Raw genomic sequence first — 25,130 nt, 5'->3', positions numbered from 1 at the left:
CAATCACTAAGAAAGGTGAAAGTGAAGAAACGTGGTAAATATCGTAACAAATGTAAAAAATGCTTCATATAAAACATCTTTCAATAGTCTGGTCAGCCCTGTACTGTTAAACAAATGTTAAATTTGCTGTTGTTGAAGTTTTACTATTGGTTTCATACTAATTACACTAGGATTGTTAAAAGACAGGTTTTTCTTAAGAGCAGAAGTATGCAGTTTAACAGCTTCCAGTCCATGGAATGCATCAAAGTTAGACTAAATTCCTACTCAACAGGTTCTTCAGTTTCATTTTTTAACTGTTTCTAAGTAAACAGTTACTATATTGCAGATTCCAGGAAGACTAGCACTCTTGTCTGTTTTGATAGCAGCAGCTTGCAAAATTGTAAAACATCATGTAGCGTGTTGTGCCTTTTATCATGAACTTTCTAGTCAGCAAAGCTCTTAAATTTCTGCCCCATGGCAGGTTCTAATCTTACAGGTTCCTCCCTCCACACAAAGTCTGTGGACTGTGAGGGCATCTAGGAGCAGTGTTTTATCAGTTGTCTTTTGGAATTTTCTTAAGCAAGCTGAAAGTAAATTATTTTTAAAGCCATCTGATACTTATTTAAATGTAAAAAGTCTCATTTGAAATCAGTTCTTCAAATGAAGGATTTGAAAAATAACAATCAGTAGTACAGATAAAGTGTAATAGCTGTTAAACTCTTGTAAGCTTCTCTGACTAGTAGAAATATTGTCAGCACTAAGTTCCTATTTTCAGATAGTTAAAATCTTGGGCTGGTGATTTACTCGTGTTATCTTTTGTGTGGAGCTGGGGGTACTTAGGGGAGGAGGATCAGAATGTTTGAAAATTAGAAGCTAATTGGAAAAAAACCCCACAAACCTGTGGAAAACTCTATTCTTTGGGCAGGTTATGAGTCATCGTAACACTCCACCCTTGTCTCTCAGCTATGCAGTTTCTGCTGTGCTCGATGCTTACCCTTGATGAAGAATTCCTATCCCTGCTTTTGTTCCTTAAGGTCAGCAATATGGGAGCAGAAAGAACCAATTCATTGTCCCACTCTTGATAGGATAAGGAAAAAAAACATGAAATGGGAAAGAAGATTAGTTGCTTCAAAATTAATATAAAGAAAGTAAATGCTTTTGACTGGCACTTATGCATTGATTAAAAGAGAGTAAAAATAATATTTTCAAAGAAGCTCTATTTTTAAAGTCTACCAGAATCATTCAATTGAACACATAATATGGGACATACCAGTTCTGCTTGCATAGCTTTAATGGATTCTCAGGCCACTGGCAAGTCTCAGTGCAGATAAGTGGGATATCATCGATTAATAAGCATTTGCTGGTGGGGCTTTACAGGGATTGGTTCCAAGATCTTCACTGTTAAACAGCTCCTGTCTGTGGTATGGGAAACAATGCACCTCAAAACCTACAAAGCAGTGTTAATATATCAAGAGATATTAAAGCACAAGACAACAGCATGGGACAGTTAGATCGCCCTTTAGGTTAGTTTCAAACAATGGAGTGTGAGGCCAAATTCAAACAGTTTTTGTGAGGCCAAATAAAAGCTGTGTAATTAGCACAAAATATAGTTTCTTTTGTGACAGAAGGTGAGGGGCTGTCTGAAAGACTGAGGATTACACTGGAGATTTCTCCTCTTAGCATTTAAAAAAACCAGTGGTGGATGATGAGCTGAAGATGAGGCCCTGGTTTGACATCATGGCCAGAAGAAGCAGTGTAACCCATTGTTCCAGGTTCAGATCATCGTGAAGAAGTGTTGCCTTTTTATTTAGCTCTAATGTATTTAGTAAACTGCATGAATATGATACCATCTCTGTAGCTACAGACAGGATTGGTTGAAATTTTAATTTGTTGTCATTTATTTCAGTAGTAAAAAATATTATTGTGCTTGAATGTTTTGGTTTGTGAGTATGTACTGATCCAAACAAAGCTTGAACTCGATTGGTCCTGTGGCCTGTATGGGACAGAAGATCAAAACTAAATCATCACAATGGTCCTTTCTGGTCTGAAATATATTTACTGTAACTTTGTTAGTTGCAGCTGAGAGTCATTTTTAATACTTCTGTGGTCTTTCTTCTAATAGTAACAATTTGAATGGTTTAACATAGTCCTACTGCTTCCACGGATACTAAAGGGATCCTGAGTGTTAATGGCAGTACTGCCACTGGCCTGCTATTTTAGAAGAATAGGTGAAAAACTTAGGAAGTTGCATACTTCACCACGGTAAGCTTCCCTTCTCCTTTGCTTTCCTTTTATGTTAGACATGGAACAGTAAAGAAACACTGGGTTCTGTTACAGTAGTTACTTGATTAATTTCAAATCCCAGAGTAGCAAAACCTAGCTTTCCAAAACTACCAAAGAACTGTTGCTTACAATTTTTGTAGCTTTAGAATAAAAACCAATCACTGTTCTCAACTATTCCTTCCATGAGATGATGCTTAAATCCTCTCCCTCCTCACTTTCCAATGGCCTGTCACTTGAATTAGTTGGTTAACTTGTGTTCATATTATCAAGTTCACTGGGTGTGAATAACCTCTAGCTTATCTGGTGATAAACTTCAGATTTGAACCATGTCTTTGCTTATTTTCATTGTTCTTTTGTCTTCTCATTCAAATTCAACATGTTCTTGAATACTATCTGTGTGATTTGATCAGTTAAAGGACAGTATAATGAATAGCAGACATCTTTGCAGTTGCCTTTTTTAGGTATGTTACTTCAAGTTTAAGTGGGCTAAGTGTGTTCTTTTTTAATGTTTATGTAGTCATCATCGTCCTCGCTGTCTTCACCACCATCCTCATCGCAGCCTCAGGTTAGCCACAGCAGAACGAAGGCTTCACCCTTGTGTCACTCTGCATCCCTCTCCTGGGCCAAACGTAATCATATAGGTCCTGCAAAGGCTACCAGTCCGTCAATCCGTCTTCGTCGTTGGCGGCCCTTGATACGCCTTCCATCTGTTGGGCTTCATTCTGTTGTAAGTGTAGTCCATCTTCAGTCTTTTCTTACTCTGACACGACTGGCCTTCTGCCATGTAACTTTGGTCTTCAAGGCATCAGTTTTTGTTGGGGTCTTTTCTCAACCATTCTTAGGGTTTCTTTCTTCCTTTTCTTTATTTTACTTTCTTCCATGTCAGACAGCAAAAATACATCACTTCATTCTTTGCTGTCCAGGTATTTTTGATTCAGTACACGTGCCAAATCATTTTCAAAGTATAGAGGAAGTTTGCCCTTCATGAAATGGCTTGTTTTTACCACCACAGGCTCCACATCCAACCTCTTCTTTTCACCTCATCTTCATGATCTTTCATTTGGATGTGCTAAACCAAGAAGCTTCTGATTCTTTGCCACATGATATTATTTCTTCTGTGTTTGAGACCTGGTTTATGTTCTCATATCCTAAACCTAGTCTTCTTTTCTTTCATTCGAGTCTTGCTTAATGGTCCCTGGGTATTTCAGTAAAGATGAATTATTTCCTTTAATCCAAATCACTTGACATCTGTTTCTTATCCAGTTTGTATGCATACATTTTAGTTGAAGATGAAGACATTCTAATAAGAAAAGCTTGTCATCAAATGCCATACTCTATATTTTTTTTCCCTTCTTCACTCACGAGGCACATGAAAATGTAGAAGAAAACCCTGCATGCATGGAATAGCTGATATTTCTAACTGGTCCTATGACTACCATCAGAAACAGCAAACCAAAACAATGGTGTAGTGGTATTTCATCCTGCTTTTAAGGAGTGATCATACATTCAGTACGCGTAGACAAAAAAAAAAAAAAATCTTGATATAGAGAAGCAAATGGTCTTAAATTAAAAATTGGGACAGTTATTTTATTTTTATGATTCTTTGGTAATCACCACATTTCACCTGTGGTGCTAGAAATTCTTATATGATGTATGTGGATTTTTTTACTGAGGTGAAATAATTGTTCTGACTATGGTCCAAATAAATTCCTGTTTCACAGGATCTTTCTTTCCACATGTGGATATCCTTCTTAATGATTTATCGCTGTTAAAATTAGTGTCCGAATGCTTTCATTTCTTTATATCTTTTATATTTTTTTATCCCAACAAGTGTATCAAGATGAGACCTTTCCTGACTCTTTTCTCTTTCTGTGAATAATGATTGCTACTGTTAAGTATCTAGCTCTCTTGTAGTCTTCAGAACTATGGAACATTCTTGATGTTATCATTTGGAGCTAGTTAAATATCTTGGGATTTGAGGAGGCATGGTGTTTAGTGCAGCTAAGTTCTCCCCAACTCATGTTTCTCCGCATTTAATATTTATGCCGTTAACATTGCCAGACCTCTGATGTTTTACCTGGGGACTCTTCTGTTTGTTTAACAAAAACTTGGAAAACATCACATCATATTTCTGTAATTTGAAACTGGAATCTGGTATGAATTTGACCTATATAAGCTTATTATTGACAAGAGACTTACTGAGGAATGTTTGAGCTTGAGTGTGCCTACCTGGAACAGTTTACTTTAAAACTAAATAAACTGTGACATATCCAAGGATGGACATTACAGAATAATATGTTGTGATTATGCTAGAAAAACACTGTTGGCAAGCTGAGGGCCTTATTTAGTTCAGAACGTTTTTTAAAACAACTCCTTATCCACTTAGCAGTGAGCATTTGCTTTGAAAACACTAAAAAAAAATCATTAAAAAAATAAGTGGCCTTCAATATAACTGTATCTGCAAAACAGAAGATTGCTATTAAAAATAGTTTTAAAATATTACTTGCTAACTCCCCCGAGATCCTAACTGTCCCCATCTGACAGATTTTAAGTCCTATTTGCAAAGATTTTTTCAGACTATATTGCATTCAGTGATATTTATTTGTGACTAAAATGGTATTCTTGTCTTTACACTGTTGTGTAACATACCTTTCCAACAAGATAAAAGGATATATAAACTATATGTAAATTAGTTTAATATGCAGAAACCAGCATTTGGGGCATTAAAGCTGTCTCAGCTGGTATGATTATAAATTCTGCCTTGTCCTTCAATTTTCATCCTGTCAGTGCCTATCAACAAATGTTTTTAGCGTAGCTCTGATCATTCTGCTAGATGTACAAAGAGGCTGGAGTGGTCTTAGCGTTGTATGAAAATGTTCTAGGATTACTTTTATTAATAAATCTGGGAAGATAAATATAAGGAGGGGGAACATCCTGCATATTGTGCTTAAAGTACAGTTGAGCTTTCTAGACGTTTTAAGTACATTTCTACTACTTACACATTGGCAGACAGGAAACATTGTTAAAAAAATTAATAGCAGAAGTCTTAAAGATGGGAGTCTGCGTTTATGCTCCTTTTCCTAGCTGAAAACTTCCCTTGACTTTTTGAAGTGGATCTCCAGATGAGTTAAGAATATGTAATAGAAAAAATAACTGAAAATACTGTCCTGATAAATTACACTAACTGTGGCAAATTTTTAAGCTATAGGTAACAGTATGCTTCATTAGTAATGTTGACTTTTCCTCGATCCTTGTACTGATCTCTTATTCTTCCAGCTCATCCATTCTTTTAGTTTAGTGTCTGCTTGCCTTAGGGTCATTTTGCTGCTTTTTATGTGTCAAGCTCATCTCCTAATTCTTTTTTTCTCTCCTGCACTTCTGAAGTTGGAAAGCATGCCCTTTTTTTTTTCTCTCATTTACTTTGTGTCAGACTGAAGTTCCTATTCTTTAAATAGGTACTTCTTGAGGGTTTTTTTAGGGCAGCATACTGCAAAACAATCCCTCTTGCTTATGGATCTAAAGAGAAAGCCGTGCTTTTATAAACATTCTGTATCCAGATACTGTGGTCACTGATAGAGCCCATCTCTAAATTTCATCTTGCTTGACATCCTCCCATTCAAAGTCGGATGCTGCTGTCCTGCACCTGACACTTGAGAACTCTAGCTATAATTGAGGACATAGTGTTAATAAGCTTGAGACAGCATGTCCATCATGATAGCATGGTAGAAAAATACATAAGGTAATGCTTAGCAAAGAAACTTCTTGTGCATCTTGGCTCAGCGCTCGGGTCAGTCCCTCGGCACCATCCTTATAGGCATTCTTTTTCATTATTCTGGACAAGGGATACCTTGATCTAAATTAAGCTATGTGTGTTCGGCTGTGAAGCTCCAGAGCATTTCACAGTAAACTCACTCCAGTGTATCGAATGTGAAGAAATGTCACTGTTTTGTGAGTATGAGCCAGAAGTAATCTTGCTGAAACTTGTGATCATCATTCCAATGGTTTTTGTTTTAATTGCAGTATTAACCAGGATTCAAATGCCTTTCATGGGCCTACACAGTACATTTGCCCAAGCATGTTCCATGCTTCAAAATGGAAATCACAGATGCCTCATCCACCCAATAACAATTGCATCACTTTTTTCCCTTTACTTCAAAAGTTATTGAATCCAAACCATACCTAGCATTATGCTGTGTAAACGTAATTTTTTAATATGTTTTTCTTTGACTTCTTGTAACTCCTTGCGAGTGAAGTTGTGTGGTTAAACCCCTAAGTTTTTTTTCTTCTCTTAGACCTCGGTTACTTTTGTCATGATCTTCAGCTTGATGCATCTGAAACTTTTTATTCCTCAAGGTTCTGCAAAATTGTCTTTTCCTTATCAGTTGTTACTAGCTTTCTACCAGAACCTGGCAGACCCTCGATGCCAATTTCTTGACTTAACCCAAGTGGTGTTTTTCTCTTTTCCAGTCACCATCTGTAATGCAAAGTATTCTGCTAAACTGGTTTGAGACTTATTGCTTCACTCCTCTCTCTCAGGAGCATGTGTAAGGAAATAATAAAATTACAGGGTTTAGTTTGAAGAAGTTACCTGAAACATCATGTAACATCGAACCTGGTTTTAGAATGTGTTTTTTCATAAATTTTGAGAAGTATGTGGTGAGGACTTGTTCAATATTCCCATGAGAGCAAGACAATTCTTTTTCCCCTAACGTGTATGTTTGTTGCAGAAATGCAGTTTTCGGTCAAAGAAACCAGTTGCACTTGATGAACAGTTGTTCTAAGTTAGCAACATTTGAAGATGAAAAGATTTCAAACGCCTAAAAATTGAATACTGACTTTTAGAATGGGTAATGATATAAACTGTGTAGGTGATGAAATATACTTTATTAGAGCAGCCGATAGGATTCGGCAAATAGTGATGCAAGAGTACCCATTGAGTTTCTGAAGGTTAATGCAACAGCAAGAAAGAAGACTTGTAGTTTGAGGAGAGAGTAGAATGCAGTGGTGAAAGGTAAAATGAGGGACTTTTTCAGTACAGTAAGAGGTTGTAGGGAGGGTTATCTTTTGTGACGTTAAAAACTTGAAGTGTCATTTTAGAAATTACTGATTGGAAGAATAGAGGAAGAAATGTAGATATGCTCTTTAGGTAACATGAACTTGTGGGTATTGACCTGAGACAAGTCAATTAAAATTAACTTATCACTGCAGTCAGCAATTGTTTATTATTTAATTTAATTGCCCAGATTAGTAGAGAAGGCAGCCAAATAGTCTGAAAAATCATCACTCTCATTTAGATGCTTTTAATATGGTGTCCAAAATTAGAGGGCATGACAACCTTGGCTATCACTTTTGTATAGGACACTGAGTATTCATGAAGATACACTGTATCATTAATACTGAACCTTGTCTCAGTACCTTGAGAACAAATTACAGCTGAGAAGGTGTTTTGAGAAACGTCAGTTTGAGCACTAAACTTTTTGTATTTTTTTTCTCTTTAAATCAGTTTCAAGTTTACTGGTCATTATTTTTCAGTGTTGGGGTTGTTTTGTTTTTTTTTAAGGAGACAAATTGGAAAACTGATGTCCACTAACCCATGCTACCCAAACATAAGCTTCTTTAAGCTACCCAAGGTGATGACATTTGTCTTCTTCCTGTCCTTTCTGAATGGGAAAGTAATATAAATTTTCTTCCCTGGGTGCTACAGCTCTTTGCAAGGCTTGAAAAATGAGTCTTGAGTCCTATGGGTTAGTTCCAAATCCTGATTAGACAGGCGTATTTTCTAAATTCCTTTGTCTTTCTCCTTCGTTTTGCTTCATACATGTGATCATTCAAATCTGCTGTCCCCTTTTGCACACTGAGTGGGCTTCTAAATGAAAAACTCTAGCAAAGCAGGTCACCCCAACGCTTGACTGACATTTGTGTTACTGTGTTCTTTGACAAGAATAATCAAGAGAAAATCCTCTGTAATTGTTCTGAAAATACTACCTAGTGGTGAGCATGCAGGCAGGCTTTTTAAAGCAATGTTCTCTTGTTCTTTTAAGCATTCACACAGACTATTTATTAGAAGCTGAAAACTTGGCCGAAGGTGTAGCTTTTCAAGGAAACCAGAGAAGACAACTCCCTGAAGCTGACATTCCCTCTTCTTTCCATTCCTTTGAAATCTAAAATCTTCTGTTTCAAGTGTTAGAATTTCTAGAACTTCTCAGTGAAATAGAAATTGGCTTCACGGGTCTTTTTTTCATGTGTCTGTGTGTGCATGTGCATGCGCGCATATGCAAATGGATGTCTCTTCCCGGCCCCCCACCCCGGAATGGGTGGGAGGATTTTGAATTGGTTTTATGACATTGGGAAGATTTAATCCAGTTACTCGTTTGCCTAATCATAAGCAACACAGTTTTATGATATAACGTTTCAGGTCACCTTGACTATTTAGACCCTGTTGTTTCTCTGTGCTTATGATTATGCAAATAATTGTCAGTCAAAAATTACTGAAATCCTAATTTTCAAGAAGTGTAATAGATCTACTTTGTAGTAAATTTACTTCTCTGTATGTTAGATCAAAATAAATCACAAGGGAAGGAGATGGTCTACATTAGAACATGTGGTAGAAACTTTCATAATGGCATGGCACTTCTCATTCTCTGTTTGAGGTTGGGGAATTAAATATGTAAAACCACATTTCTCATAGGCTGTCACAGTAGTACTTAATAAAACCATGTTATTTAGCTTAGGCCTGTACAAAAACTCAGCAGGATTCTGTAGGAGTCTTGTCTCCAACTAAACTCTATGAAAAGTTAATTATGCGTTTTTGATGACTTCTCTATCCATCTTCTAGCTGTGTATAAGCTCAGCATTCCAAGCGTGCCAAGTGTGTCTCTCTATAGAAAAGGTGTTGATTGGAATCTGGCAGAGAATATAACCTTCAAAATGGTCGAAGGGGCAACTGCTCTAAATGGGGTCAAAACCAAATCCTGAACATCTCAAATGCTCTGAAATAGCAATACTTTGAACTCTTCTTGTTAATATCAGTTTGAAGCCAGGTAGCCTATGTTCAGATCCAAGCTTTTAAATGGTAAGCCATTTCCTTCTGAATGTGAGACTAACTGGCCATAGTCTTTCCCCTAACCCTGAAATTCCTTAAGACCAATTTTCCCATTTGGTAGCTTTAATTGATAAGTAAGCAGCTGTGAAGTCATATCTCTACCCAGGCATTAGGTTGCAGTGTGGGATTTGGCAAGGACTCTCAGCTTTGCCTGCGTGCACACTTGTGGCGCCATGGTTTAGATGAGATGCCTCTAAAGTGTAAGCTGAGCGATGCCACCTTGTTGTTATTCCCATTGGTTGTCAGCTACTGTCTTGTGTGGTTTTCAGGATGTTAAACTTCCAAGAACCACAGATTTCCCTACAGCTGGCGTAGCCATACTCTAGAGGCTGCTTGTTTTTGATCTGAGCCTTGGCTCTGGTTTTTTTTCTGTAAAGCAAAATTCTCAAAGGCAATTAATTATGTCATAAGGGAAAAGGACTCCTTGGAGTTCTGGTGCAAAGATTCTAGCTACCTCATCTTCAGTGTCAGGAATGATCTTTTTCTCCATTCTCGGCCCTCTGAAACAGTGGTAAATGGGGTATTATGTTTTTCACACTTTAATTGGTCATGGAGATGAATCTGAAATGAGGGTGAGGAGAGATTGTGTGGTTTGGTTTTCTCTTCTGCATTTTTGAGCTTGCTACGTAGAATTCCTGTAAGCTGCTGGCAGTTCCTCTGTAATGGGAGATTGAGAGAGTGCAGAGATAGGACAAGGGAATGGTTTTAAGCTGAAAGAGGGGAGATTTAGGTAAGATCTTAGAGAGAATTTTTGTACTGTGAAGGTGGTGAGGTGCTGGCACAGGTTGCCCAGAGAAATTATGGGTACCTCATCTCTGGAGGTGTTTAAAGCCAGGTTGGTTGAGGATTTGAGCAACCTGATCCCATGGAAGATGGTCCTGCCCTGCCCTGCCCATGGCAGAGGGGGTTGGAACTGCCTGACCTTTTGAGGTCTCTTCCAACCCAAACCATTCTATGATTCTATGTAATACTGTGTTCTTTGGTGTTCTTGATGTATTGAAGGGTTTACAGTGGCTTCTTGTCTTTTGCTTTATTATTCTGATTATTTGCTACATTTCTTCAACTTAGAACATCTTCTGAAGTATTTTTTCATGACCATCAGTAAGAAGGAAGCTTTTAACCTAGTCTTGAAAACGTGATATGACTGTAAGGTTCAAGAACTTGTTTTACATAAGGCTACCGGTGATTGCAAGATGGAAGAAAACTGCATGAAATAAATTTCCATGGAAGCCAGATTATTTATAGTTCAAGAAAACTGAGGTGCTTTTTCCCATTACTTCACACAGTATCATATTTAATTGTGGATGCAAGCTCAGCTGTGGACTGAGCAGGTCGATGAGGGAATAGATCATCAATTTGTTATTGAACAAAACAACAGCGATGCACCATTTGGCTCAGAAGTTCAAAACCCACCGCTTGGCAAATACTGGGGATGTGTGCTGGCAGAGTTCCATTCTCTGCATGCGTTGTTTTCTTCTGAAAATGCTTTTGCTTGCTGTAGTTGCCAACAAAGGATCAGGCTAGATAGATCCTTACCAACTGCAACCTTTACGTTGTATCACTTGAAGCTGTCACTGCATTCCTGTCCTTTCTTGGTATGTAGGGAGGATGCCTAGATGCCACTTGGAAATTTCAAAGGACTCTGAGACAAACAGAGCTCTAGGCATGTCTGGTTATTTTCCTTCCTCCTCAGCTAAGATGCCTGAACTGTACCTTGGGAATATCTGTTTATTTCAGCTGCCTCTGAGCAGGTTAACTGTGCTATATGTGGCTTGGGAAGAAAAATTTGTTTTGACCAGGAGAATATTATCAGTTTTAAAATGCTACAGGTTCAGTGTTCAGCCCTGCATTGCTTTGTTACAGGACACGGGTTAGTGAAGGACTTTCCATTTATATGAATATCTATTTTTAATTTTAACATATTTGAAAGCGGATACTACTTCTAACTCAATAATGTAAAGTAAAGCTTTTATATAGAGCCATAATTGAAATACTTCCAGATACTTTATTGAAAATTTTCTTACTGGTCTGTGCAATTGCTGAAAGCTTCTTCGTATTCCTGAGTGTTCTGCAGTGTGGCATCTGCTATTCTGTATAGATCCAGAATGTACATCTCGCTTGTGATTTCTCTTGACCAGATGTTTTGCGTATTCTGATAATATTTTCTTGTAAATCATATCGTGATAAGAGTTTTAGTGAACACGATTTCTTTTTGTTTTGTCTTACAGGCACCAAGTATAGATGAAAAAGTAGATCTTCACTTTATTGCATTAGTTAACGTAGGTGGTCATCTCTATGAACTGGGTAAGTGCTTTTTATCTGCTCTTTCCATTTGCTTGTAGCAAATACTAGTTGTAACGGTAACTATCAAAGTTTGAGAGAGATTACTTGATTGAATGGAGGGCTTAGGTACTTCTCAGCTGCATCATAAGGCCTGGGTGGTGGGGGATTCCATCAAATAATTGCAGCCTTCTTCCCACTTTTTTTTTTTTTCTTTAATTGTCCTTCCCTCAACTCCCTCCTGTTAAGATAAAATGGTACAGAATACTAGACTGCCTCTGGGCTTCCCTTCTGATCTAAAATGACAGGAAGCAAGAAAGAATTATGAATACTTCAGAGAGGAAAGCGCTGTTACGCTTATGTCCCTGGACTGCTTGTGGAATTCATAAATGAACTGTATGCCACTTCAGGAGTGTTAACTACATTACTCCATAGCGTGATAGACGTTAATCTGAAGTTATGTAGTTAGAATAGTGGCAGATACTAATATTCTGCAACTCATTTGTTACAGGCTGGTTGTTTTTTCTTCTACTTTTTTTCTGGTCACTAGGCAGTTAACTGTAAACTAGTAATTTCTGTTTTCTAAACTGCAGCTATTTTTCCCCTCTTCAGATTTTGCAGCATCAGGTTCTGCTCAGATATTCTCTAATGACTTCAGTTTTAGACGTGTTGCTGGGCAACTAGGTTTTGCTGCAAGCATTTAGGAATGCTAGCAGATAGATCAGTATTTTAAAACTGCAAGTCATTGGTCATTCCCAACATCATTTTTTCAGTATTTTATGGTGAGAATGTTTTAATCTTTTGAAAATCAACATGGAATTAAGCCTTGCCATTAACATAAGTGGTATATAAGAAGCGCATAGGTTAATATTAAGGCGATCTAAGGGGTATTGTCAGTGGTAAGTCAAGAACATTAGGCACAGGTTTCTGTGTTTTTATGATGCTGTATGTCTGTCAGTGAACTAGATCAAACAATAAGCCAACTGCTTCAGGATACAATATAAATATTTTATGTCTGTAAGTTTCCAGGTGTGATGGATGGCTCGCTCTTCTATTGTGTGCTACTATTTCCATCTTACCTTTTTATTGTGCATGAATTTGGTCTGCTTAACTAGCACACTGCAGACTATGATTACCATGTTTAGTTGTTTTCCATAATCACGCTTAATTTTTTTTGCTTAAATTAAAAAAAAAGAAGTCGTTTAGCTCAGCTTTATAGTGGAGTGCCAATACTGCTATTTCCTTTGTTCTTTAAATCCCTTCTCTCTATATTAGCAGAAAAAAGCAAAAGAAAAAAAAAACCAAACCAAAAAAAAACTGCTTAGAAGTAGGAAAATGGAGAAGGTTTTTCAGTTAGGTCCCTTACTTCAGTCACTGTGACTAGCAAGTGGGCTTTGGCAGGCAGAGCATGCTAAGGAAGCACATGAATGTTAAATGCTTATGTTTTTGCCATAGAATCACAGAATCACAGAATCACAGAATCACTAGGTTGGAAAGGACCCATTGGATCATCGAGTCCAACCATTCCCATCAATCACTACACCATGCCCCTCGGCACATTATTTATAGGCACATGGAATTAAAATGCTGTTCTGCCAAGATGTATGTTGAAAAAAATAAAAAAAATGAATAAATCAAACTTGGCTTGCAACAGTACAGTTGCAAGTACAGAAAAACAATCAGTTCCATTTCCCTGGCACGTTTCAAGGGGTTTTGCCTCATTGTATCTTCAGTCATGGTGGTTACAATAATGAATACCCTCTTGTTTGTGTAAATCCCAAAGCTTTCTAATCTATTTTTAGTTATGGAAAGTGTGGTTTGGAAATATTGTCAGATTTGATGGAATCCTTGGGGAGGGCAAAGCCTTTAAAAGAGAGGACAGAGACAAAATGGAATTTGGTCTAGCAAATACTTATGATATCGCGCCATATGTTCTCATGCTGTTAGTTCTTCACGAGTAACCTGAGACCTATTTCTAGGAATAAAATTATTTAAAAAGTGCTGATATGAATAGCATTATTGCATTGCAAATGGAGAAAAATAATTAACTCTAGCAACTATTTTTAAATGCTGTGTAAGTACTTAAACTTAGTGGGTTTGTTTGCTTATTTATTTTAAATGAGAGTAACATTTCAGTTCTGCCAAACTCTTGAAACTGGTGGGTTTGGTTTTCTCTTCTCTTGTGGAGTCCCTCCTCACAACTGTCTTAAGACTACAGATGTAAATCCATGACATGTAGTTGAAATTGTTCTTTTCTCTACTTGAAAAACTGAAGTACTATACCAGTACTAGAATAATTGCAACTTAGAGCCTTAAAGTTTTCAAGTAAGGTATTAAAAAAAGTATTTCATTGGTTGGACTGGATTTTGTTTTTAATGTGACAATGATACCTGTTGAAGCCATCAGGAATAGAGGAGAGACCAGGGAATACCTAGCTGCATGTGTGATGCTTTTATGAAAAATGAGGTAGTGTTTTGTTAGTGAAAAGCAAAAAATCTGTTCACATAGTTCTAACTGGGAAAGTGAAGCTTTTTTAATTTTCTAAATGTGTTGTTCAATTCTGTTTTGTGTTTTGACAGACGGGCGCAAGCCATTTCCAATAAACCATGGAGAAACTAGTGATGATTCTTTTTTAGAGGTAGGAATAGAAAACCTCCTTAAATGATGTCATGCAAAATTATTGCTATATTTCCACAAAATTTATTAAAAAATATTTACATAAAAGTCTTGTGATGCTTATGGTTGGACAAGCCACTAGCACAAGTGGGATGGTGAGACAAAATTAGGTTTACTCAGTTTTAAAACAGGTATTTTGAAATGCTCATGTTGTGGTTCTGAATGACAGACTTACCATAACGTCATAACAGGAAATGTCAGAAGTATGGGCCATAACAGAAAATCAGACTGACTTTTCTGTCCGAAGATTTTCATATACCCTTGCTACTTTCCAGTTGTACATGACATGAAGTCATTGAATTGAAAACTTAGGGTAATTTTTCATTCTCTTTCCTTTGACTTATTTATAATTTGGAAGGTGCCATGCTAGACAGAAGTCAGTTTCCTTTTTGCCACTTGCTAGTCATTGTTATTCTCCAGTTTCGTGACTTCTTTTGGATGCCACTTTGTATTAGAAGCTGTTTAGCTGAGAAATTAATTGGAAAGAAATACTCTGAATTGCATGGGTAAACTGGCAACCCAAAGAATAATGCAAAGTTGAAGGTGAGAGAAGGCAATGCAGAGATCTGACTTTCATGGTATCCAGACTGGATTAACTTTACAAAAGGAAGAAATTGGAGAAGCTGAAACACAACAATACAAAACCTTCTATAGTTTAGTAGCATAGACTAATGTTTGTAAAGTTTGCAAATGATTTGTGCTTGTTTGGGCAGGGGGAGAAGTTGGGTATGGCTTTTCTTTTCTTATATGTGGCTTTTTTCCATTTTACTGATACCATGTGTTCTCCAGATTGCACCCTAAAGCTAGATGAAGGAAGTGCTTGTAATCTTTCACTTACCCCACACAGCTTAGATTCATCTTGAGACAAAGGAAATAATTCTGACTACAGCAGCACCAATAAAAGCAAACTTCAGAGATGCATTTGGAAAGTCAGACAAAACACATCTGTTGCACAAAGGAATATTCAGTCACAAAAATAAATTTTGTTCAAGTTCTCCATACAAATTTTCCTCTCTTATGCTGCCCATATGAGTGTTGTAAATAATATTGTATAGTGGTATCTCAGATCAGAAATAGCTTATGTAGATTTGACACACTGGTTAGTAATCCTTTATGGAAAACTCCATTTTGAGGATAGTTTGTATAAAGTATATCATCATATTTCAGTTATGGGGTTTTTTTTTAAATAAGTATGACTTATAGTGGTTTTTGTTTGGTTTTGTTTTTCGCTTTTTTTCCCTAGGATGCAATAGAAGTTTGCAAGAAATTCATGGAACGTGACCCAGAAGAATTAAGATTTAATGCAATTGCACTGTCTGCAGCTTAAAAGCCTTTTTCCAGTGGGGATAATCTATTGCAATGTATTGTGACAATAAACCTGTTGCCATATGTTAATAGTACAAATTTTGATACTTACCTAACATGTTGATTAATTGTAGCATACGTGGAATAAACTTTGCATTTGTGTTGCTTTATCTTGCTGTTTGTTCCTAAAGCAACTTTGAGAATTTATATGCATGCATTTTGTGCAAGACTTGTGTGTGGTGGGTTTTTGCCCATCCACTCCCTTAAAAATTTTGGGAATTTCTGTCATATTTCAACATAACAATGATGAATTAGTTCAGAGCAGGATTATCATTTGTATCATTCACAGATAACATTTTATGTGGAGTATGTAGTATGCTACTGGGTAAAAACTTGAAATATGAGGCTATCTGCATCATTTAATTAATATGATACAAGAGTATTATAAAAACTTTGCCAGGTGACTCAAAAGACAAAGGCATTTTTTTGCAGTGCATTATTTATAAATAAATATATGGGGAAAAAAAGCAGAAAAAGGACTGTTTCTTCTTACTGTTCTTGAGCATTAACATTTTAAAATATTGATCTTTACATTTTGAATAAAAGTTTTGTTTCTCAAGCCTAATAATGTTAATAAATTGTCAAAAATCTTGAGTTAAACTGACGTTTGATATTTGTATATGTGGAAAAGCAACATGGATTTTTGCCCCCCAAAAAGGCACACAAGTAATTAAAGCTAGTTCAGATGGTGGGACTGCAGCAGGAGCACACAGGTGAACACAGCAGGGGGAAGTAGGTCCTAACCGAAATAAATGATAGAGAAGTAATGATTGTTGTGAGGAAGTTGTGTATCAAGAAGAAACTATAAATTTTGAGGTAGCCATGATGGTCATACACTTTTTTTCCCCCCTTTAGGAATATCTGTTGTAAATTTGTCAGGTGGCATTAGTGAATGCTATGTGATACTTATTCCCTGTGCCATCCCTCCCACCCCACCCAGTGGATCTTAAGGTACTGTCAACAAATTTCTGCACTTGAATTAGTAACGACTTGGTTGATTTAGGGCTTGTGGGACTTGGATGGGTTGTTTTTAGGCTAAGCAATCTTACACATCAGGATTCTTATGAAGGTTGATTTTGGTTAATGTGCATGTTTTTGGTATTCCAGAAAAATATTCCTTATTTGTTGCTTTGAAGTGAAATAATTCAGGTTTGCTTCCAATCAAGATCTCTGCCAAAGGACACTGAACCTTCTGTGTCGCAGAGGGTGCTTTCATTCTCTATCAGTTGTCGTTGCATGAAAGATGAATAGCGGTATGCCAGAAGCAATCTGGCAGGGTTTTCCTTCTTTATAGGAAAGAAAGGGGCCTGGGAGTTTCTCTGTCACTTAAGAACATCTTTTGAACTCCAAAGTAAAAGTTGGAGTGACTATCTAAAACATCTCACCTGGAGAGTCCACTAACAGCAAGAGTCTGTTTCCTGTAAGTGAGCTGGTTGGAAAAGTGAGGGGGACGAACAACATTAATGAGCATCTCTTCTTGAGCACTTTCTCACCCTAATAAAATGAAGTATTGTAAAGACTTGCTCTATGTTACCATGCTCATTAGTAAAGCCCAAAAACTTGCTTTTAAATAAAAATTCAAGGCTTTAGTAACCAAAGCAGCTGCATTGTCTTCCTGCTAATATCAGAAAAATCAGACTTGTCACAATTTAATTGGGATATTGCATATTTTATGCTAGAGGTGACTCAGAGGAATACGTATAGAGTAAGCCATAGTTAATATAGGTAAGGGTTGGGGGAAGAGTGAGGAAGAAGTGCAGTTCAAAGCTGTTAAACTCGCTACATCAGTTGTTGCTGTAGGGAAATACTCACACCATGTATGCTCTTCGGTATTCAGACGATTTCACTGGGTTTAAGTAATAAAAGGGAGGGGTTCTGTTTTTGTGCAATTATTTATTGCAAAATGACTTCAGAACTGGATCTTTGAGTAGTAGGATCAATTAAGTGACTTCATGACAAAAGAAATCGGGGTTAGCTTAGGAAACTTGGGATAGGATTTTTTTTTTGTGGTCACACTGAAAAAATACATCTTGACTCTTAAGAAAAACTTATAAATAAGAATTCTTAGTATTTTGGCAATGAGATAGTTTTGCTTAGTGTTTTTTGTGTAATCTTCAAATCAGTTGTCCTGTAGCGTAAGGCTTCCTTCTATTTTGTTTTACTTTCAGTGTTAATTTCCAGCTTATTAATTTATAAGATGATACCTTTTAGTGAACATGGCTTTTTGAAAGGTTACTAAATGTCTGAGATGACAAAGGAAGAGTGGTGCTCCAGCCTTTATGCTGAATTGTATCTGCTCACTGCATAGTCCCTTGCCAGGTTGAAAATTTGGAAGACTGCACTGCAGAAATACTATTTCACCTAACGCATGTAATGTAACAGCCTTCCAGTGCTTGGAAGGCCTTGGGGCCTACAGGAAAGCTGCTGGAGGGGACTCTTTATCAAGTACTTTAGTGGTAGGAGGAGGGAAAGTGGTCTTAGGCTGAAATAGGGCATATTTAGTTTAGATATTAGGAACAAATTCTTTACTCTGAGGGTAGTGAGATACTAGAACAGGTTGTCCAAAGAACTTCTGCTCCCTGGAAGTGTTGAAGGCCAGGTTGGATGGGGCTTTGAGCAACCTGATCCAGTGCAAGGTGTCCCTGCCCATGGCAGTTGGGCATTGGAACTGGATGGGCTTTAAGGTCCCTTCTAACCCAAACTAATCTGATTCTGTGCTTTGGCGTAGGCAACCGTCTTGAGCAGCACAAGAAGTAAAGGGATCTGCAAGATGCTGGAATATCTTTGGCATTGACAGAACCTGTATAATTGGGATACAAGGAGTGAGGCACGAACACTTGGATGACCTGTGCAGTCCGGCATGGTCCTGAGCAGGGGCTGATGAGCTGCACAGAGCTGCACAGTGCTTCTGGCTCTGTGATGCATGCGCAGACACAACCTCACCTGTGCAATCTGCTTATTAGCTCAAGCTCTGTGGGAAAATAACACTACTTTGAAATACGTGCAGCCCTGCCAGAGCTTCACTACCTTTGTGTGGAGCTTGGTTTGACCACAGGCATGCAGTGCTAGTGACTGCCAGGAAATCCCTCTTCAGCTCCTGCAGCCTGAGCTGGCCCTACACATCGCTTCATGGAGATGGTGCACAGAGGAATGAGGTGATGATGCATGCTCAGAGCTTATATTCATTTTAGCTGAGTGGAGCTGTTGTGCTATTAAGCACTTGGCATTGTTCAAGCTCTTTTAAGTTTTCCCATTTTATTGAGAAACTGTAAGAATTTAATTAGTACAACACCCTTTCCTTTCAATCATGGTTGCATGATTCAGTTAAGGAAAGGAGGAGAAGGAAGTGTTTTCTGTCATTGAAATGTAAGTTTTAGAAAATAAACACACTTAACAGCCAACATTAAAAAAACAAATATGGTCTTTAACGTAGGGAAGAAGACTGCCTTGGTAGAAAATATTATTGTATCAAATATTCATAGAACTCTGTGGAAAAAAAAAATGACTTAAACTGTTGCTTGACTTCTCCCTGGGAGCACTCAGTTGCTGAGTTACAACCACACCATGGCTGATGCTTTTGACACCACCAAATAGCAGTCCTGTCTGGTATATGTAGTATTTTTCTAATCTAGGAGTCTGGTGACTTACCTAGCTAGCGCAAAGGAATATTAAACCCTTTTAGTTGTTTGGGCCTTTATAGATAAATTATCTGTGACAGTTGATTTAAAATTCACTTTGAGGAAGAAATTTGCTTGTTGGAACTTTCTTCATGAATAACCAGCTTGGAAGCTGCTCTGGTCCATGCAGCTTAGTAACAGGAGGTTTTAATCAAATCTCATGATTACTGGAGTTACTTGTATTACTTGATCTGGAACATTAAATACTTAATTCATACAATCACTGACTCATAGAATGGTTTGATTTCAAAGGGATGTTAACGATCATGAAGTTCTAACTCCCCTGCCATGGCCAGAAACACATTCCCCTAGACCTGGTTGTTCAAAGCATCATGCAACCTGGCCTTGAGCATCTGCAGGGATGGGGCATCCACAACTTCTCTGGGCAACCTGTGCCAGTGCCTCACCCCCCTCACGGGAAAAACTGGTTTGATTTGCCATTAAGTGAAATAAAACAGCCAGAAATAAGCAGGAACTTGGAAACTGTTTTTTAAATGTGACCTCTTCTGAAACCTGTTTCACAGAATTTTATTCTCAAATATGTTTCTGCTTTTATATCATTCATAGTTACTTCCTCCTACTTAAGTACAAGCATCATATTTTTATATGAAGTGAAAAGACAGACCTTAAAAATCTGGGAAAGGCTGCAGTAGTTCTCAGGAAAAATGTGTAGCTATGACAGCCTACGCAAACTGCTGTCAGCCAACAGCAGCAGCACACACATGCTTTATTTAGACTTCTTTTTAGCCTTTGTAGTCATAAATGTTAAATAGGGAGACAAGAGGGATTTTTTTCTGGTGCTCAGGCTTCCCACTCAAGAAAAAGGCAAATTCCTTGTTTGTATAGGGTCTTGTGGCTGATCTGGCTTGGAGCAGGAAAAAGGAGTAGGAAAAAAACCAGGATTTATATCTTGCATTATCATTTCACTCATAACTGACTATAGCATAGATGTCTCAAATCATACCACTATGAGGAGCTAACTACATATCTTCTGTGCATTTGTAACTACTAAATGGCAAACGTCTCCTGTAGAACTTATTTCAGCCGAAGTCACTGAGTTTTCCTTCCTGTATGTGCCACCAGTAACACAAATGTCCATGTACTGCAAAAATTGATTGCAAATAGCTTCTTGAACTGATCTCCTAAAGTCTTTCCTGTTCTGAGAGGGTTGTTTACAGAGAGGCTAATTTGTAGGCAGTATGAATATTAAGTTATCTTTTTTCAGTAGTCCTTCAAAAGTTACAGGGTATGTTCTGCCCTGGGCTGTGCATGCAGAAGGTGTTCTGTAAGCAACTCCATTTCGCTTACAGAAAAGATATGGAAAGAAAAATATTAATTGTTAAGTAGAAAAAAGATCATCCTAAACACAATGTAAAGTAATAGAAACATGGAATCGTTAAGATTGGGAAAAAACTAGATCATCAGGTCCAACCATCAGCCCAGCACCACTGTGCCTACTAAACCATGTTTCAAAGTGTCACATCTACATGTTTTTTTGAACCCCTCCAGGAATGGTGACTCCACCATTTCACTGGGCAGCCTGTTCCAATCAAGTGCTTTTTTTTAAAAAAACCTCTGAAGTTATGCATGGATATTCTGGAAAATGGTTCTTCTTTTCCCTAGTATTTCATTAACTTTACTGCTCTGCATGCATCTGCTGTGCACTCCTGTAGGAAGAAAGGGTTTTGCTGTGCTCGCCAGCTCACCTGCCCTCTCTCTTGGCTCCAGCTTGAGCGGCTGTATCAGGGTGGAAGAAACTTCGCTGGGGCACATCACAGTCCCAAGGCACCCAATGTTTGTGGTTACTATGGGGTCCAGAGCCCAGCATCCTTTCCCTCCGGACTTGGAGGAGTCAGGCTGAGAGTGGCCTCACCAGGACGGGGCTTTAGTAGAGTGATTGAGGTTGGAAAAGATCACTAGCATCATCAAGCCAAACTGTCAGCCCAACACCACCACACCTGGCTCTGAGCCTGAGCCTGGGAGAGTGTGGGGAGTCACAAAGAAACTTGTTTCAGAGTGGAATGACTTCACACGTGTGAAATAAAGCAGTGGGCACTGGTGGGGAAACCTTACAGCAACCTTGCAGTACCTGAAGAGGGCCTATGAGAAAGCTGGAGAGGGACTGTTTGCAAAGGCTTGTAGTGACTGCACTAGGGGCGATGGGTATAAACTGGAGAGGGACAGATTTAGGCTAGACATAAGGAAGAATTTCTTCACCATGAGGGTGGTGAGACACAGGTTGCCCAGGGAAGCTGTGGCTGCCCCATCCCTGGAGGTGTTCAAGGCCAGGTTGGATGGGGCCTTGGGCAGCCTGTTCCCCATGGCGGGGGGGTTGGAATTAGATGATCTTTGAGGTCCCTTCCAACCCAAACCATTCGATGATTCTATGAACTGTAGGCAAAGCCCAAAGTGCTGGTGGTCTCCAGGGCAGGAGGGAAGCTGAGCTGCGCAGCCCCAGCTCTGCCCCACGCATGTGTGAGGAGCATTCAAAAAGGAAAAGGTGTCTTCCAAAGCAGTGGGAAAGGCTCCTAACTTCCTTGCTGAAGTGGGCAATGCTGCGCAAAACAAAGATACAAAGCTGGTGAGGGGGCTGCAGAACAGGCCTTACGAGGAGCAGCTGAGAGAGCTGGGGTTGTTTAGCCTGGAGAAGAGGAGGCTGAGGGGAGACCTCGTTGCTCTCTATAACTACCTGGAGGGAGGTTGTGGAGAGGAGGGTGCTGGCCTCTTCTCCCAAGGGACAGGGGACAGGACAAGAGGGAATGGCCTCAAGCTCCACCAGGGGAGGTTCAGGCTGGACATTAGGAAAAAATTTTTCACGGAAAGGGTCATTGGGCACTGGAACTGGCTACCCAGGGCGGTGGTTGAGTCACCTTCCCTGGAGGTGTTTAAGGCACGGGTGGACGAGGTGCTAAGGGGCATGGTTTAGTGTTTGATAGGAATGGTTGGACTTGATGATCCGGTGGGTCTCTTCCAACCTGGTTATTCTATGAAAGCTGGAGCCGCTTCTCCCCGCCCCGGCTGCCGAGGGGCTTGCGAGGGACCCGCGTGTCCCGCTGCCCCGGCCGGGCGGGGGCGGCAGGCGTCCCTGGAAGGTGCGGTTGTCCCCAGCCATTCCCGGTATGCGCCGGGAGCGCCTTCCCCGCCAGGGGAGGGCGAGGGGCCGGAGAGGCTGCAGCCCGGCTCCGGCCGCCCCGGGGCGGGGATGGGGGGGGCGGCGTCGCTTCGCAGCCGAGCGGCTCCTTCGAATTCCTGCGGTCGCCGAGCGCCAGCGGGATCCCGGGAAGGGGGGGGGGGGGGGGGAGCTCCGCGGGGAGGAGGCGGAGGGGGAGGAGACGGAGCGGGGAGCGTTAAAAGGAGGCAGCTGAATGACAGCGCCTGCTCCCCGTTGTCCCCACCCCGCCGGAGGACCAGCCGCCCCCCCCCCCCCCCCCCGCTCTCTCCTCCTCGCTCATTCACCGCCGGCCATGGAGGGGAGGGAGGACGCGGAGTGCGACTGCCAGGCGGCGTTCGACGAAGCTCAGCGATGGGTAGAGGTGAGGCGTCACCCCCCTCCCTCCTTCCCCCCTTGTCCCCCCCGGTCCCCATCCCGCGGGGACGCCGAGCCGGGGGCTCCCCCGTCCCGCCCCGGGAGCCGGGATGCAGCTCCCAAACTTTGGGTCTTTGTCAGCAGTTGCTATTTTCAGCTTGCAGAGCTCTCCCTTTGCAGCATCGCCGACGCCCCCTCCCCAGAATCCAAATTGAAGGCTGGGAGGGCCGCCTTCCTGTAATTAAGGCTTATAATTCCTTGCGAGCTCGTAAATTGCTTCCCTGGTGCTCGCTTGGAGACAGCCTGAATTAAAGGCGCTGCTTCCCGACTCCAAAGAGTCCGGGACAGAGAGCAACCTGAAATCACAGTCATTTTCTTTCTCTCCTATTTTTAAACATAAGCGTCTGACTGCACGGAGTGCTCGGAGTAAATATTCGCGTCCCTGTATCCTGTCACGATGGATGTTGTCCCCTAGGGAAGGGCACAGGGGCACCCAGCTGTGTCCCTGTGAACAAGGCGGAGGGTGGGGAAGGTGTTTCCAGAAACTTTAAAACACGTTCAACAGCCTCGCTTGAACTTGGTGTGTACTTTTAAAGATGAGCTTCAGCAGCTGGTTTGTGTGTGTTTTAACAGCTCAATAACCCAAGCTTATTTCTTTGCACCCATTCACTTCAGGTGAAACTTATCGAAAAGTCTGTCCTAGGAACTTTCAAAAGAGCAAATACTCTCTTTGCTACTTTTTTACCCCCATCTTTCTAACAGCGTCAAGCCCCAAGTGAGGTTGTCTTTGTTTCTTCTGTAAAACGGTGACATCTAGTGCTTAAAATCTATTGAAAATTTTGAACTGAGAGTCCCCTAGGCAAAGGTATCGCAAGTGACTTCTACAAGTGGCAATTTTGTTAAGTGCTGTCCGTGAATGTGGGTGAGTAAAGCAGAGCAGTCCTGGCTTTCCCAAGTGCCAGTTTGGTAAGAGCCGTCCATGAGTTGGCATAATTAACGCATTCCTCTTTTGGGTACACAGAACTTGCATTGCTTTTTTGAAATTGGCAAAGCTTATTTTAAATAATTTCCTTGACGCGATGTAATACCATCTCCAAAATGCCTATTTTAAGGCTTTGGGGGGGTTTATTATTATTGCTGTTGTTGCTGTTATTCGTTTGATACTGCTGGTTGTGCTGTTCCTACAAAGGGCTCCCTCTTTGCCTGCCAGTAGCACATGGGAGCACTAGCAAAGCGATGTCAGTGTAAAGCGTGAGCAGTTTGTATAGTGGAAAATCGTATGTTCTGCTTCCCGCCCTTCCCCATCACATCTGTGTGGCTCTGCTTTGTTTCTGATACGTGAAAGCTGTTCTCCTTTTGAAGTATCTTTTAAATTTACCCCTTTGGAGAAACCTTTTATTTTAAATAGTGTGACTTAAAAAGTTTAAGGTATTGATAAACAGGATGTTAAGAATTCTCTAATGTGGAAGGAAATGTAAATATTTATTTCCCTGTGAAATGAGGTTTGCATTTTGGAGAGTCTGCTGTGTTTCTCTGCTTTTTAAACCCAGACGGATTAAAAAGCCAAATCCAACCATTGCTGTTACTGTATGAGAAGAATAAAGATATTTTTAGGATAGTGAGACATGTCCCAAAGTTTTGTGAGTCTGATGAAATGCAGTGGTGTGTACATGCCTTAGAGTGAAGTCCTAATGATTAACCAATTAGTTTTTAAGATGAGGCAGATTTCCAAATATTTATGAACTTGAAGTTCTTATGTTTTGGTAAGGTTTTGTGTGCCAGCTTCCCCTGACATTAGAGGAAGATGAAAGCATACAAACACTAGCTACTATATATTTAAAAGAACAAACAAAAATCTCTTTGTAAACTGTTAAAGTTCCTCTTTGGTAATGAAATCTGCATTAACATATTTCTGCATTTCAATACAGAGCTTTTTGGAGTCTGAGATTTTAAAAAAAGAAAGAAAATCTGAGCTCAAACTCTGAAGCTGAGGGCTTTCTGTAAGGGGAGTTGGGCAGCTGTGTTTGTTGGATCTCGGGGTGGGGGGAACACCCAAATACATCGTCTTCACTGCATCTGTTCTTGAGGCTTTCAGTGAGAGAAAATTGTCTGGTCAGGTCCTGTTCCCAGCTGGAATGTCCGTGTTGTGGAGTCTCCACTAGCTGGTGGGAGCAGAATCATTTGATCCTAGCTCTTATGCTATTAATAAACCAACCAACAACTTGATTAAGAGCAATAACAA

General features: G+C 39.8%; 2 protein-coding genes across 16 annotated transcripts in view; both read left to right on the top strand.

Moving 5' to 3' along the window:
• Nucleotides 1–16,279, top strand: part of UCHL3 (ubiquitin C-terminal hydrolase L3) — a 32,573-nt gene extending 16,294 nt beyond the window's left edge. The window contains exons 5-7 of the mRNA XM_069880248.1: nt 11,593–11,668; nt 14,224–14,282; nt 15,564–16,279. Of these exons, the coding sequence (XP_069736349.1) occupies nt 11,593–11,668; nt 14,224–14,282; nt 15,564–15,647 (219 nt within the window). The 3' untranslated portion in view covers nt 15,648–16,279. The remainder of the gene's footprint in view (nt 1–11,592; nt 11,669–14,223; nt 14,283–15,563) is intronic.
• A 6,446-nt stretch (nt 16,280–22,725) lies between these two features.
• Nucleotides 22,726–25,130, top strand: part of LMO7 (LIM domain 7) — a 144,319-nt gene continuing 141,914 nt past the window's right edge. For 8 of the 15 annotated variants that reach the window (XM_069880170.1, XM_069880157.1, XM_069880131.1 and 5 more), the window contains exon 1: nt 22,735–22,895. In XM_069880170.1, the coding sequence (XP_069736271.1) occupies nt 22,827–22,895 (69 nt within the window). In that variant the 5' untranslated portion in view covers nt 22,735–22,826. Of the gene's footprint in view, nt 22,896–25,130 lie in introns of all 15 variants that reach the window. The other 7 variants (XM_069880207.1, XM_069880206.1, XM_069880197.1 and 4 more) reach the window with 4 other exon arrangements.

The sequence above is a fragment of the Phaenicophaeus curvirostris genome, chromosome 1 (genome assembly GCF_032191515.1).
Source record: "Phaenicophaeus curvirostris isolate KB17595 chromosome 1, BPBGC_Pcur_1.0, whole genome shotgun sequence".
In the NCBI taxonomy this organism is placed as follows: Eukaryota; Metazoa; Chordata; class Aves; order Cuculiformes; family Cuculidae; genus Phaenicophaeus; species Phaenicophaeus curvirostris.
This window is presented reverse-complemented; position numbering and strand designations above follow the sequence as displayed.